This window comes from Phocoena phocoena, chromosome 11 (assembly GCF_963924675.1).
Source record: "Phocoena phocoena chromosome 11, mPhoPho1.1, whole genome shotgun sequence".
NCBI classification, from domain to species: domain Eukaryota; kingdom Metazoa; phylum Chordata; class Mammalia; order Artiodactyla; family Phocoenidae; genus Phocoena; species Phocoena phocoena.
Window position 1 is genome coordinate 38,482,605 of NC_089229.1, and position 14,001 is coordinate 38,496,605.

General features: G+C 35.3%; 1 protein-coding gene across 1 annotated transcript in view; it reads right to left on the minus strand.

The window, feature by feature from the left end:
• The window catches only part of OTOGL (otogelin like), a 148,126-nt gene that overhangs the window by 77,439 nt on the left and 56,686 nt on the right, over positions 1 to 14,001 (minus strand). The window contains 3 exon segments of the mRNA XM_065887244.1: positions 8,193 to 8,331; positions 9,078 to 9,185; positions 13,230 to 13,392. Of these exon segments, the coding sequence (XP_065743316.1) occupies positions 8,193 to 8,331; positions 9,078 to 9,185; positions 13,230 to 13,392 (410 nt within the window).

Below are 14,001 nucleotides of genomic sequence, written 5' to 3' on the forward strand. Positions count from 1 at the left end.
TTACTTCATAGGAACCGAGAGCTTTTTCTTCTTAAACAATTGTTTTCCAAAGCATTGCCTAAACTTTGAAAAGGAGAATAATAAGGGTCATCAAGATGATTACGGCATTGTATTACTCAAAAAATAATGCCACACTTTTCTGCCTTTATGAACAATTTTCAAAGAAGAAATATACATATAATTTAGGGTTTTGTTTTCCTCTTCCTCTTGGAAAGAGTTATTTAGATTAAGGGATGTGAAAAGCTGGCTGAAAGGATTCCTATTGCCATTACATTTCTATTACTATTAATTAAAGTGCCTCAATGTTAGCTTTAGTCTTTATATTAATTCAGAAATGCCAAGAAATATTCTATATTGTATCGTCTGCCTGGTAATATCATGCTATGCTGACAGTAACTTGAAACTATCAAGTCCTAAGAGTCACATTTCTCCAATTTCCGTTTCTAATATATATTTCAAGTTAATATTAGGTTTGGAGATAATGCTACAGAGTTGCTAAGCAACACAGTAAGTAACACAAAGCTAGAGGAAAAAGGTCAACAGCAATGTGCCACATAGATTCCTCAAACCCTTTATGCTCAGGTACTGAAAACACTGATAGAGAATATTCTCCCAAGTGATTCCAAAACATAAAATGTCAGCACCTCTCAAGGTAGTATATTATTTTACTTGCTATGTCAGTCTAAGACCTGTCATAGTCCCAGCCCCTTTTAACAGTAACTATCCCACAGGAAGTCCCTGCTGATACAGTAGCCTCAGGCAGCCATGGTTTATGTTCCACAGCTGAATGGCCCCAAAGCAGCACATTCTTTGATGGGCCAAGGGATTTTTTAATGCAGGCAAAAAAAAAAAAAAAAAAAAAAGACAACTCTAGACAATTAGATTATCTCCCACATCTGAACCAAAAGGAATGGAATGTAAACAAAAGATAGTATACTTATCATTTTTTAAAAGAAATGCTTATTATCTCAACTCTATAATGTATCTTGGGCTTTAATTTTTTCCTTAATTTTACCATTTCCTTTTTCACTTACTTTTATTCCCTTAACATACATTTAAATTCTTATTAGTTAATTCCATCATCTCTTTCATAACTTCTGGAAGGCAGAAAATATTTTTATTTTATGGGGAGTAAATTTTATTCAGAGTGAAATCTTCATCTAATTTTTACATGTTACTTCTTTCTTTCCTTCTTTCTTCTCTATCTCTCTTTCTTTTTTTCCTGAAGTGCCACACCATTGTATAATTACTATGCCATTAATTTGCATTTTACTCTTATTTGACAGAGAAAGCTCTATCTAGCTCTATCTAGATCTTTACATTTGCCTAAATAGGGTGTAATGATTTCCTTTGACTTCTTTTCCTCTCTGTTTTCACTTCCTGTGGATGGATGGACAGATGGATGGATGGATGGATAAATACATACCTACGTACATACATAAATGCATACAGGGTTTATCCTTCAAGATATTATGAGATTACAAGCAACTAAGAGTTTTATAGAGGAGATAGGCATGAAAATATGGAACTTGTGAGTCCCAGTGTTGTAAGAAACTCTTGGAGAAAGAAGCCACCAGAGGAGACTGAGGAGTGGTCAAAGACCAGCAGAAGCAGTAGAATTACCTCAGAGAAGACAAAGCAAGAACCACTTCAAAAAAGGAAGATAAAAATTTAAAAGGTTTAGGGGCTTCCCTGGTGGCGCAGTGGTTGAGAGTCCGCCTGCCGATGCAGGGGACACAGGTTCGTGCCCCGGTCCGGGAAGATCCCACATGCCGCGGAGTGGCTAGGCCCGTGAGCCATAGCCGCTGAGCCTGTGCATCCAGAGCCTGTGCTCCGCAATGGGAGAGGCCACAACAGTGAGAGGCCCGCATACAGCAAAAAAAAAAAAAAAAAAATTTAAAAGGTTTAATTGGATTTTGCATAGGTCATCATTAACTTTTACAGTGGCAATTTTATATGAATTTTGTGATTCGGTGATTAATAACCACCAGCCTAAGTTTCAAAGGACCCTAAACTGATATCTATGTTTGCACATTCTGTACCTCCACTTCTCAGTATAGGGCCTGACACACAGAAATCACACAAGAAATATTGACATGAAAAATGATGATATGATACAAGGTATAAAAATTTGAGAGCGATGAAATTAGAAGGGTTTTCAGAGACTTAAGGAGAGCACCAAACATTTGAGCTATCAACTGAACAGAATGTTGAAAAACCTAATCTAGAACAAGTTACAGGAAGAAACCTAGCAGTGACAGGGGCCTGTCATAGATAATGGAAGTAGAGTTTGGCTCTGAAATCCGGGAGTTGGAATATTAAATTTACCACTTTTGCTGAAAACATCCAGTGTCCTCTCTTTCTTTGAGCTTATAGCAAGTCAAGTTGCTGTTTGGTTTCTCAACTCCTTTTACTCTTAAAAAAGTCTTACCTCAGGAAATACAATACACACTTAAAAAATAATGTGCTATATTCCTTGTGCTATTTAAAGTATAGCATAAACAGCCTCCAAAATGAATAAAATATCAGAGAACTTGAATTTTTAAAGTTCTTTTTTTTTTTTTTTTTTTTTGCGGTACGCGTGCCTCTCACTGCTGGGGCCTCTCCTGTCGCGGAGCACAGGCTCCAGACGCGCAGGCCCAGCGGCCATGGCCCACGGGCCCAGCTGCTCCGCGGCATGTGGGATTCTCGCGGACCGGGGCACGAACCCGAACCCGCGTCCCCTGCCTCGACAGGCGGACTCTCAACCAATGCGCCACCAGGGAAGCTCGAATTTTTAAAGTTTGATAAACATCAACAAAGATAGGGTAAGTATTCGCTGGAATCAGATTACATTTAAAACTCCACAATCCGGGGACTTCCCTGGTGGTCCAGTGGTTAAGATTTTGCCTTTCAATGCAGAGGGTGCAGGTTTGATCCCTAGTCAGGGAGCTAAGACCACACATGCCTTGTGGACAAAAAAAAAACATAAAACAGAAGCGATATTGTAACAAATTCAGTGAAGACTTTAAAAATGGTCCACATTAAAAAACAAAAAAGCTCCACAATCCAGAGATTAAAAAGAAAAAAAAAACCTTTACAATTCCTTCAATATATCAGAGTCAAGTAACATTATACTTTCAAGATAAAGCTGAGTAAGTATTAATTTTTTAAAGTCCCATTGGCAAATAAAAGGGAAATTTTTATGAATTTGATTACTAGATCCTTCACAGGGCCCAAAAAAATAAATGATGTTTTACCAGATAAAAATGCATTACAAATGACAAAGTCTAGAATTTGTAATCAAGACAGGGAGGAAAGAGAGCTGCTTGACAAGGAAGAAGGAATTAAATATGATATTCACAGAAGTGATTCTTGTCTATGAAAAAGCAGCAAGCAAATGAATGGTGCTGGTAGCCATTCTATCCTTCTCAAAGGAAATGCTGATTCTTAAAAAATAAATTAATTAATTAAAATTGCAGCAGAAAATCTCCAAGTGTTGAGAAATTTACTATCTGGAATGATAATATTTCAAAACCATGACTATTAGGTTTCATTGGTTAATTACTAATTTGTCTTTGGTATGAAATAATTACTCCATGGTCAAATAAAATATTTCTTGGCTTATCAAGTATATGTTGGTCATGCTGGAGAGGGTGTGGAGAAAAGGGAACCCTCTTGCACTGTTGGTGGGAATGTAAATTGATACAGCCACTATGGAGAACAGTATGGAGTTTCCTTAAAAAACTAAAAATAGAACTACCATACAACCCAGCAATCCCACTACTGGGCATATACCCTGAGAAAACCATAATTCAAAAAGAGTCATGTACCACAACGTTCATTGCAGCACTATTTACAACAGCAAGGACATGGAAGCAAACTAAGTGTCCATCAACAGATGAATGGATAAAAAAGATGTGGCACATATATATATATACAATGGAATATTACTCAGCCATAAAAAAGAAATGAAATTGAGTTATCTGTAGTGAGGTGGATGGACCTAGAGTCTGTCATACAGAGTGAAGTAAGTCAGAAAGACAAAAACGAATACCATATGCTAACACATATATATGGAATCTAAAAAAAAAAAAAGTGGTTCTGAAGAACCTAGGGGCAGGACAGGAATAAAGATGCAGACATAGAGAATGGACTTGAGGACATGGGGAGGGGGAAGGGTAAGCTGGGACAAAGTGAGAGAGTGGCATGGACTTATATACACTACCAAAAGTAAAATCGATAGCTAGTGGGAAGCAGCTGCATAGCACAGGGAGATCAGCTCCGTGCTTCGTGACCACCTAGCGGGGTGGGATAGGGAGGGTGGGAGGGAGATGAAAGAAGGAGGAGATGTGGGGATATATGTATATGTATAGCTGATTCACTTTGTTATACAGCAGAAACTAACACACCATTGTAAAGCAATTATACTCCAATAAAGGTGTTTAAAAAAAAGGCATATACAATTCTAAAACTTGAAGCTTTAGACTTTTAATATTCTTTATATCTTATTTTTACCACATGAACCCTAATGACAGATCTTAACCCAGATATTTAGTTAGGTACTCAAATGTTGGAATAACATTTCCTGTAACATGTCTTTTCATATACAGGTTTGCATGTCTCATTAAAATCTGAGACTGGGGCTTCCCTGGTGGCGCAGTGGTTGAGAATCCGCCTGCCGATGCAGGGGACACGGGTTCGTGCCCTGGACCGGGAAGATCCCACGTGCCCCGGAGCAGCTGGGCCTGTGAGCCATGCCCGCTGGGCCTGAGCGTCCTAAGCCTGTGCTCCTTAACGGAAGAGGCCACAGCAGTGAGAGGCCCGTGTACCACAAAAAAAAAAAAAAAAAATCTGAGACTGAACATTATGTATGCATTTTTACAGAAGGATATAGTAGAAAATTAAAGTGATGATAGGAAATCAGGTTTATAAAATCTAAAAGCCAAACCTTAATGGCTCTTGCCTGCTAAATAAAATGGCACTGTTATATTGCAGCACCAATAAAAAAAGACTGCTACCATCATTCAGGATCAAACAGAAGAAGATACTTTCATTTTGTCAGGAATCAGAGTTGAGACAAATATTCTACTTTCTGCACAATCACTTTTCTGTACACTTGAAGGTAACACAACATTGTAAATTAACTATGCTTCAATTAAAAAAAACAATAATTGTTTGAAAATTCAGTGGTAAATACTATGATTTCTCTACTGCAAAGACAAATGAGGAGTTAAGGAAAAGCCAGGTAGATCAAATAAGTAGTTGCTAAGAGTCCACCAAATGCCCAGCATTTTGCAAAATGACTGGGGGGAGGAAAAAAGAAATGTAGGTCCTGATCCTTGTTTCAAAACTTCAGAATTTTCTTGCAAAATTCTATCTTAATAAATAGAGAAGGTGTGTTTTTGTTAACACAGCTTACATTTAATAGGCCCTAAAAATTGTTTATTAAATGAATGAAATGATAATGCATGAGCAAAGACCACTGTCACACATTGGAAAATGTTTGCAAAGACGGTGATACATGAACAAGGTTTAAAATGTTTTTAGTAAATACTTGTAAATAATTTTTTCCCTACACAAAATGAAAACAAAGTTTGGCAGAATTTTTGTTTTGCTACTTAAAATGAAAGCATAAAAAGCATCATTAATTAACCTCAATGACATATCCAATGGGAACATGTCATGTTTGATACAATATTGTCAATGATACTTTGTTTTTTCTAGATGTGACAAAGTTTACTATTCAGAAGAAGAGAATTTCAAAAATAGTTAAAATTCATTTTTTAAAGAAGAGAATGCTTTACATCTGCTATTCAAAGAGTGGACTATGGACATGAAACATCAGGGTAGTTTATTAAAAATTGCGGAATCCAAGATACTGCTCCAAACACATAAAATCAGAATCTATATTGTAACAAGATTTCCAGGTGATGTGCATACATATTAAAGTTTAAGAAGCACTGTTCTATATACTTCATGTTAAAGGCATATTATGAGTTTATAACAAAGATTACTAATTAAGTGTAAGCTTGTGATTTCTACCCTCTAAAAAAATGGTTAAAAAACTGAGCAAGTAATTTTTCAGCTCTTATAGTACAACCATAATTGTGTTAGCCCTTATGAGGAACCCAAAAGCAGTATAACGCAGAGCTCTGATATAAAATGATACACAATCTAACTGAGCACACATAAAATAATCAGAATATAATGGGCTGCTTACTTTTGACATGATGACTATTAAATACAATAGGATGTGGAAGAACAGAACAGATAAATGTGAACTAGAAAAGTTATTTTGAGGGAGTAGAGGCAATCAGGTACAGGAAAATACCCTGAGAAAAGACATAAAGGAGGAGTGGAGCTAACTGAGACCCTTGAAAGATTATCAAAGGGTCTCAAGGGAAGTTTGATTTTATGGAAGCTGGTAATTGGGAGTCAACCGTAGTTCTTAGAAAGCAATGACATGATAGCAATGTGAGTCTTAGAAAGATTAACAGAATGAAAAAAGTGTATTATTATAGGGATGAACTTGAGTCAGAAGAGCCTAGAAGTTGAAGGTCAGAGCTGTCCATGTCAATTTGGAACTCATCAGCTTGTAGATGAGGTTGAGACTGTAGAGAGGGATGATCATACCAAGCATTAGGAGAAAAGGGCAGAGAGCCAAGAACAGACATCCAGTTCAGTCAACATGCAGTGGACAACTATGTTCCCAGCACAATGCTCTACACTGGTAAAACAATGGTGACTAAGGTTTGGTCCTTGCCCTGAAGGAGCCAACTCAGTCATCTATGGTCTGGGACTTATGCTAAAAGAAAAGGCAACAAAGAGACAATGGAGAAACCAGAAGAGACACTGAAGGGCTCCAACAGCATAATATCCAGAAAGTCAAAGGAAGAGGGATCTTAAGGAATGTCAGAGACACCTAAATATCAAGAGAAGTAAGGATTTGGTATAAAATCAGTCTGATGCATTTTGAGAAAAAAAGTATCTGTTTATGTATTCAAATCTCTAAATTTTTATTTACTTTTCCAAGCTTCTCAATTTACAACCTAAACTTCAGGGGACAAGAAAATTCTCATGTAAAATTGTTTGCTAAATAAGCCTCGTTCTAAGAGGACAAATACTCATAGAATGTATATGTATCACTGTGCTTTTCCTATGCTCCAAATAGTATCAAAACCACACACACACACACACACACACACACACACACACACACACACACTATAGGCAACCCCTATAGGCAACTTGTCATCTTCTATAATTATCTCACTGCCAAATCCAATCCCAGGGATTTATTCTTTAAGAAACTTAAAATTGTTCATAAAGAAGGCTAAAAATAGCGCTGAAAGGGAAACTCAGTGGTTTCCACTGAGGCTATAGATTTTACTGTTTGTGTTTTATTTAATATAACTAATACAAAATGGGAATATGTCTACTTTCTTGACATATGCTTAAAGAACAGGATCATACATGAAGCTCTAAAAACATAAAAGCCTTACCCAGAAAAAAATCACAAATTCAAGATAATCACATGTTACCTTGCTGGAGAAAAGATGTTATTTTGCTTATTTTTGTGCAACTTCTTCCTAAAGCTTACATTTTTCATTTAGAAATTTAATTCTGGGATCAATGATATCTAAATAAAATTTAGGGTTACAGAAAATCCGAATGCATTAAAGATATGAGAAATTTTAAGGATTTTATCAGATATACAGAGCCCAGGGTTTACCAAAGCATATCATCAAAATAGCATGTCTAGAATTGAGAACCATGTCGTTTTGATTGCTACAACTATAAACAATACATGGTCCAAAACATGATTTAATGTCTTATATTTGTATTCACCAAACTAAACCAATAAAAATTAAAACGGCTGACATTTATTAAGCAGTTACTAAATAGCAAGCACTCTCTGAAAGTTTTACATATATTTATTTCATTCAATCCTAAGAACTACCCCAGGAGATAGGTACAATTATTATCCTCATTTTACAAATGAGAAAACAGAGGCACAGAAAGTTTACGAATTAGCCCATTACTTATACATAATAAAACTTTACAGTGAGTCAAGGAAATTAATTTTAAATTGCTATAACTTTTATAGGTTTTACTAATGATACATGGATTTGATATGCCATGGTCCACCATACTTGTTTTTTACATTGTATTTACATAATTGTAAGTAAAAGGAAGTAATTGTGCCGTACCTTTATCAAAAATACCTGGCAATCACTGATATAATCATATTCCAGTCCATCAAAAGAATGATAATGACGGTCCCCATATATTGTGCACACTGCTGGGCATGGATAATATGTGCAGTTGAACATTCCTCGTCGACAAACACTATTAGAAAATAATACAAACACTGTTACCTTTCCAAGAAACCTGGCTCTAATTAATATTTTTCAAGCAGCATAAATATTGGAAGGTTTGTATTCAAAAGCATTCACTGAGCCAATAGCCCTTGTAAATACGGCCAATTCGTTCTGATAACATTTTATTACAATGATAGATAAGGCATATATTTACCACTTTGTCTAAATAAATTATCAGACATCACAGCCAATCCTGGAAATTGTGCCTGGGTCACACAGAAAACAGGTGATGGAATGAAAAATTAAACATACGCCTGCTGGTGGCTAAAAGACCACAATGCCATCTCATCTACTGGAGTCCATTTAAATACCTTAGACAGGACTTGTTCATGAACTTAGAATTTTTATCCACATTTCAAGGAAACTGTATTTCAATTTTACTTTATGGCTTATTTCCAAACAGAAAACTTTCCATCAAATGTGACCTTATCTTTGGAACACTCATCACTTTCTTATAAACTTGAGATATGTTTTTCCTATTAAATTTTCAAATTGTCATAGTTCATTTTTTTCTCCTGGGTTGAACAAATAGGAGTAAAAATAATGATCTCCCTGAAGGTAGTAGCTCCCAACCAACTCCTGAAAGCCTTTAAAATCTTATTTACTCAGACTTGGTTTGCTTTTTTGCTGAAATCAGTCACATTAAGTAAATACAAGATGACTGAAACTAATACAATTTCTTAGGAAAATTGTGAAATAAACAGATCTCATTACCAGGTATAACATGGTGTAGCAATCACTTCTCCTGAGAGGTACTCCCAATCTTTCCAGATACACGGACAGCTTTCAGGAACATAACACTTTCCTTTGTGCTCTGCCATTCTTTCAAGTGAAGAAGTAAATGTTATTTAATATAAACTACTAATTTCAGTTTTTTAAAAAATCAGCAATCTTGTCATATTCAAAACCATCTATATTTGTTACAGCTGTCGTAAGAATGTTCTATCTGACCTGTGGAGGGATCGAATCCAGTCTTTCTCCCCTATTTTACACACAGTACCTTTCACATCACAGAAATAAATAAATGCCAGGCAAATGACTGGATGCAAAATTTTAAACTTTCTGTTATCACTTAGTACAATAAAAGGGAGACAGAAGCCTAAATTTCCGGGTAAAGTGAGATATTCTGAAAAAACAATTAAAGAGGAAGTAAGTCTCCCTTTCTTTAATATTTGCTACTTGATAGAAGAGTCTGTGAGTCTAAGAATTTTTTTACAAAATAGTGAAGTATGAGCTGGATAACATTTTCTATTACAGGATAGAGAGAGTAATCAAAAGCTTCTTTTGTTAGTGCTTAAAGTTAAAAACCATGAGACTTTAGGTGTGTCTTGAATAAGAAACCATTATATCGAGTGTTTCACATTTTATTATTAACTTATCAGGTTTTGAATGTTGGTTTCTTCAAAGTGTAATTTCCTTCATGAAAGATTACCCCATAAGAAAGTATCTTAAAATACCTCTGAATACAAAAATTAAAACAAAATCATTATTCATAATCTCAAGGAAAAATCAATTTGGGTGTATTATCAAAATATTTTGATATGAAGATAAAATAAATACATATTATATATAATAAATATTTCAATACCCTTAATATAAATATGTACATACATTTTTCAATATTCCTAAAATCTTTTCTCAAAAATAGCTTCCATAAATAATAATAAAATGCTAATAAATAATACATACAATAATTTAAATATATAATAGTATAATATAATAAAAGTAAAATAATAAATAATGGATAATAAAATAGTAATAGCAACATTCAAATCTAGCTAGTAAAAATAGATAAAATACATAGTTCTTTTCTGAACTTGCTTTAAAATGTGAGAATTCCATGTTGTCAAAATTAACATAGAAGTCAGGATTCCTGACTTCTTGCTTCTTCTCTAAAAAAGAAATAATCACATATGTTCCTTTAGTGCTCTGCTTCCTAGCTCATAGTTTATCTAATGTGTATGTTATCCATTTGACTTTAAGTTTCACTCCGGAAGACCATGAATATCTTGTTAATGGTTGTGTTTCAATGCCTAGCACATAGCACACACTCAATTGTTGAGTAAAGGTGAAGAAATGAAACTATTTATATAAATGATGCATCAACTCATTCAGATTTCTTTCTTTCAGACAACAGTGCCCTAGAGTCCATAATTTCTCCCCTCAACCTTTCCAAACTTCTAGCCACTTTCCCTGAGCATTGCATCTCTCTTCTGCCTAGAAAACTAAAAGATTTTTTTCTCATCACTCAAGACTCAATTTAGTGCAATCTTTTATATACCACACTCCCTATATATAGCAATCTGTACAAACCTTTACTGGAGGATTTACCACAATGAACTGCAAGTAATTCATGAAACGTCTTACAGAGAAAATAAGAACAATAACAAAAACTAGTATTTTTGAGTGTTAACTATGGCCCAGCCACTGTTCCACCCACTTTAAATACATCATTGACTCATCTAATCCTAGTGACAATTCCATAAGGTAGATTCTATTGTTATCTTATATATATTTATTTTAGCACCATCATCCCTGTGTCTTAACACAATGTCCCAGATATTAGGTGCTTCATTAACATTGGCTGCTGAATTGTTTAGATAAGGGATGCCTCACGGAAATGAACCACAATTCTTTTTTTTTCAATTCTCATTTCTTTTATTTTTTAAAATATTATTCATATGTTTAATTTTTAATTGAAGTATAGTTAATTTATAATATTATATTAGCTTCTGGTGTACAGCATAGTGATTCAGTATTTTTACAGATTATACTCCATTAAATGTTGTAAGCACAATTCTTAAATAACCAGCCAAATTAGTGGTTTTAAATGGTTACACTGATGAGTGATGAGTTTTTCATAACTAATCAAAACTGGAAGAAGGAAGAAGAGAGCCGTAAATCACTGTGAATTGTCTGCTTTAAGCAGGTTTGGGAAGTGGAGTTAATAATAAAATAAACATTTACTGAGCACCTACCATATGACTATTGTGCTGCATATACTCAACCATCTATGAAGTAGATATTATTACACCCGTTTTAAAAAGATAAAGTTGAGACTCCAAGTGGTTAAGATTTGTCCCGAGGTACTTTACCTAATAAGAAAGAGGGCCAACATTTTAACCCATTTCTATATGACTCTTTCCACTATATGACTTTCTATTTCCTTAACCCACAATGATTTCTGAGCTAAGGTATGTGGTCCATTTGTAGTCGATGAACTGCTGGCACTATAAGGAGCCCCATGAAAACAAGTGACACCAGGCTTATTGTCCTAAAATAAGTCAGCCAAGGTCATGTGGAAGTCAGTACAAATCATACTACCAAAAACAACTTTATAATAGAAAGTTCCATGTAACAAAATTATTTCCAAACAGTGAGAGGCCTCTTAGTCAATTCCAACTATACTTATTTCAATAAAATAAGAGAAGGTGGGAGGAAATTACTTTAAGTTTTTGTAATAAAATTTGACCAGTAAATTAATAAATCACTGTTGAACTAAAAGTCAAAGGTGACCGCAAATAGATATTTTTTTAAATAATAGCATCAACCACAAGCACATGAAACAAAATTAGGATGTAGATTTATTTAATCAGCCATGCATCCCTGAGTCATAATCAAATCAAACAAATCAAGCAATGTTGTAGGGTTCAGTTATTTTACTATAATAAAGGTTTTATTTCCCTTGTCCTTTTTACTAAAATGTCTTCCTTGCTCAGCTGCTGTATGACCTGATTTCTACCTGCCTTTATTTTCCCAGGCAAGGCCTTGTTCTTTCACACTCCTTCTATGTCCTTTCTTTCTAAAGAGATTGATACAGTCCCATTACTTGGCTCTTCAGCCTATTCCAGATGGGGACCATTCAGACAAATGTGACTCTCCTGGGAAACAGACCACAAAACCTCTCTCTTCTTTGCTCCCGGTTTATATGAATAGAGCCCAGGAATCGCTTTGTGTGAGTACGTTCATCGAGAAAGAATGGGTGACCTCTTTGCCTTAGGTGGCCCTCCCTCTGTGCACTGCCTCTATTCACTACCAGAAGAAGGAAGGCCAGTGAGGCCACATTCCACGTGTGCCTGCAAGGAAGCAAATAGCCACCAGATTCTGTATTTACCTTCCATGTATACTAGGCATTTCTGCTACTAAAGAAAATTTACAAAGATAAGAGTAAATTATGCTGCCATAAAGTAGTGGCCCATACTTATTGAGTGTATACACACACACACACACACACACACACACACCACATTTCACAATGCCTAACTGAGAGTTTAAAGGAACTTGCAGAAAAATCATACAGCTGATACCGGCAGGGCTGGGATTTGAAACAGGTGTGTCTGAAGCCAGAGCTCCCACTGTTAGCCACTGCCCTAAGTAGCCTCAACACACCATTTTCTGTAACATCCATTAGGTAGATAAGTTGGCATTAATAATATAACTTAAAATCAACAACAGTAACAGCACAACAGAGTATACAAAAGATATGTACTTCAAGTGTTTTGAATACAGAGTGGCTCACTATCATTTTCCCAAAATTGCAGTTGAATCAGGAGGTAAATGCCAAGTCCATCTTGAAGTGAGTTCTCTCCTCGATTCACTGCATTACTTTAATTATATTGTATACATAACATATTGTGACATTATTTAGTCATGTGTTATATGTGATATGCATCTCACACAAAACATATGTGATATGTTCCATGAGCACAGAAAAATAATTACAACAGTAATTATCAACTTTGAGTTGGTGCCAACTCAAAGTGAACCACTAGTCAGAACACAATTTTGGCTATTCCTATAAATAATGTTTTTAAGTGCTCTTGTGTTTTCTATCAAATTCTAAACGTTCAAGAAAAAGAGGCTTACCCTGGAGCACAAACACAGCCACTTATGCAGGGTGATGATGGGGCACAAGTGAAGTTCATAGCCAGGTTTGCACATGTAGTTTCACAATTTACACCACCAGCTGGTAATTCAGGGTCAGGAAACCTACAGTCGAAATACTGTTTTCCCTCGGGGCAGATGTGAACTTCAGGGACAAGGCACAGGTAAAATACCCTTAACTTTGTATTTGCTCTATACATTTAATCTTATTGACATGCATTTGTCATCAAAACACAATTCACCATAGAATACAGTATATTTAACAGTAATAACTGATCTTACTCTGTGATGTTTGGTTCATGAGCTTACAAGCATTCCCTAGACAGATTTCCTTTAATCACCTAAATTTCCAAAATCTATTTTGAGTTTGAAAACTTTAGCTGCCTTCCATAAAGCAGTAACTAAACAACTAGTATATAATTTTCTGAGATCAAGAACCAGGGTATTTTGATTAATCCAAACATACATTATCAATTTTTGAGGACGGACAGTACAGTATATTTAAACTTTACAAAGTTGTATGTTTACAACAAACACATGATACTTTTAGATCTTGCTTCACCTCTGAGTCATTATTTACATTAGTCCTCACTATAATGTAGAAGTGCAGAAAATGGACATAATTACAGGCAGGCTAGGGCTTACATATTGCTCCAGAAACTTTTGAGCTCAGAGGGATTAAATAACACCCCTTATCTGGGGCCAGAAGGAATCTTGGGGATTCCTCTGTGAGAAGTCTGGCCACCTGGGCATC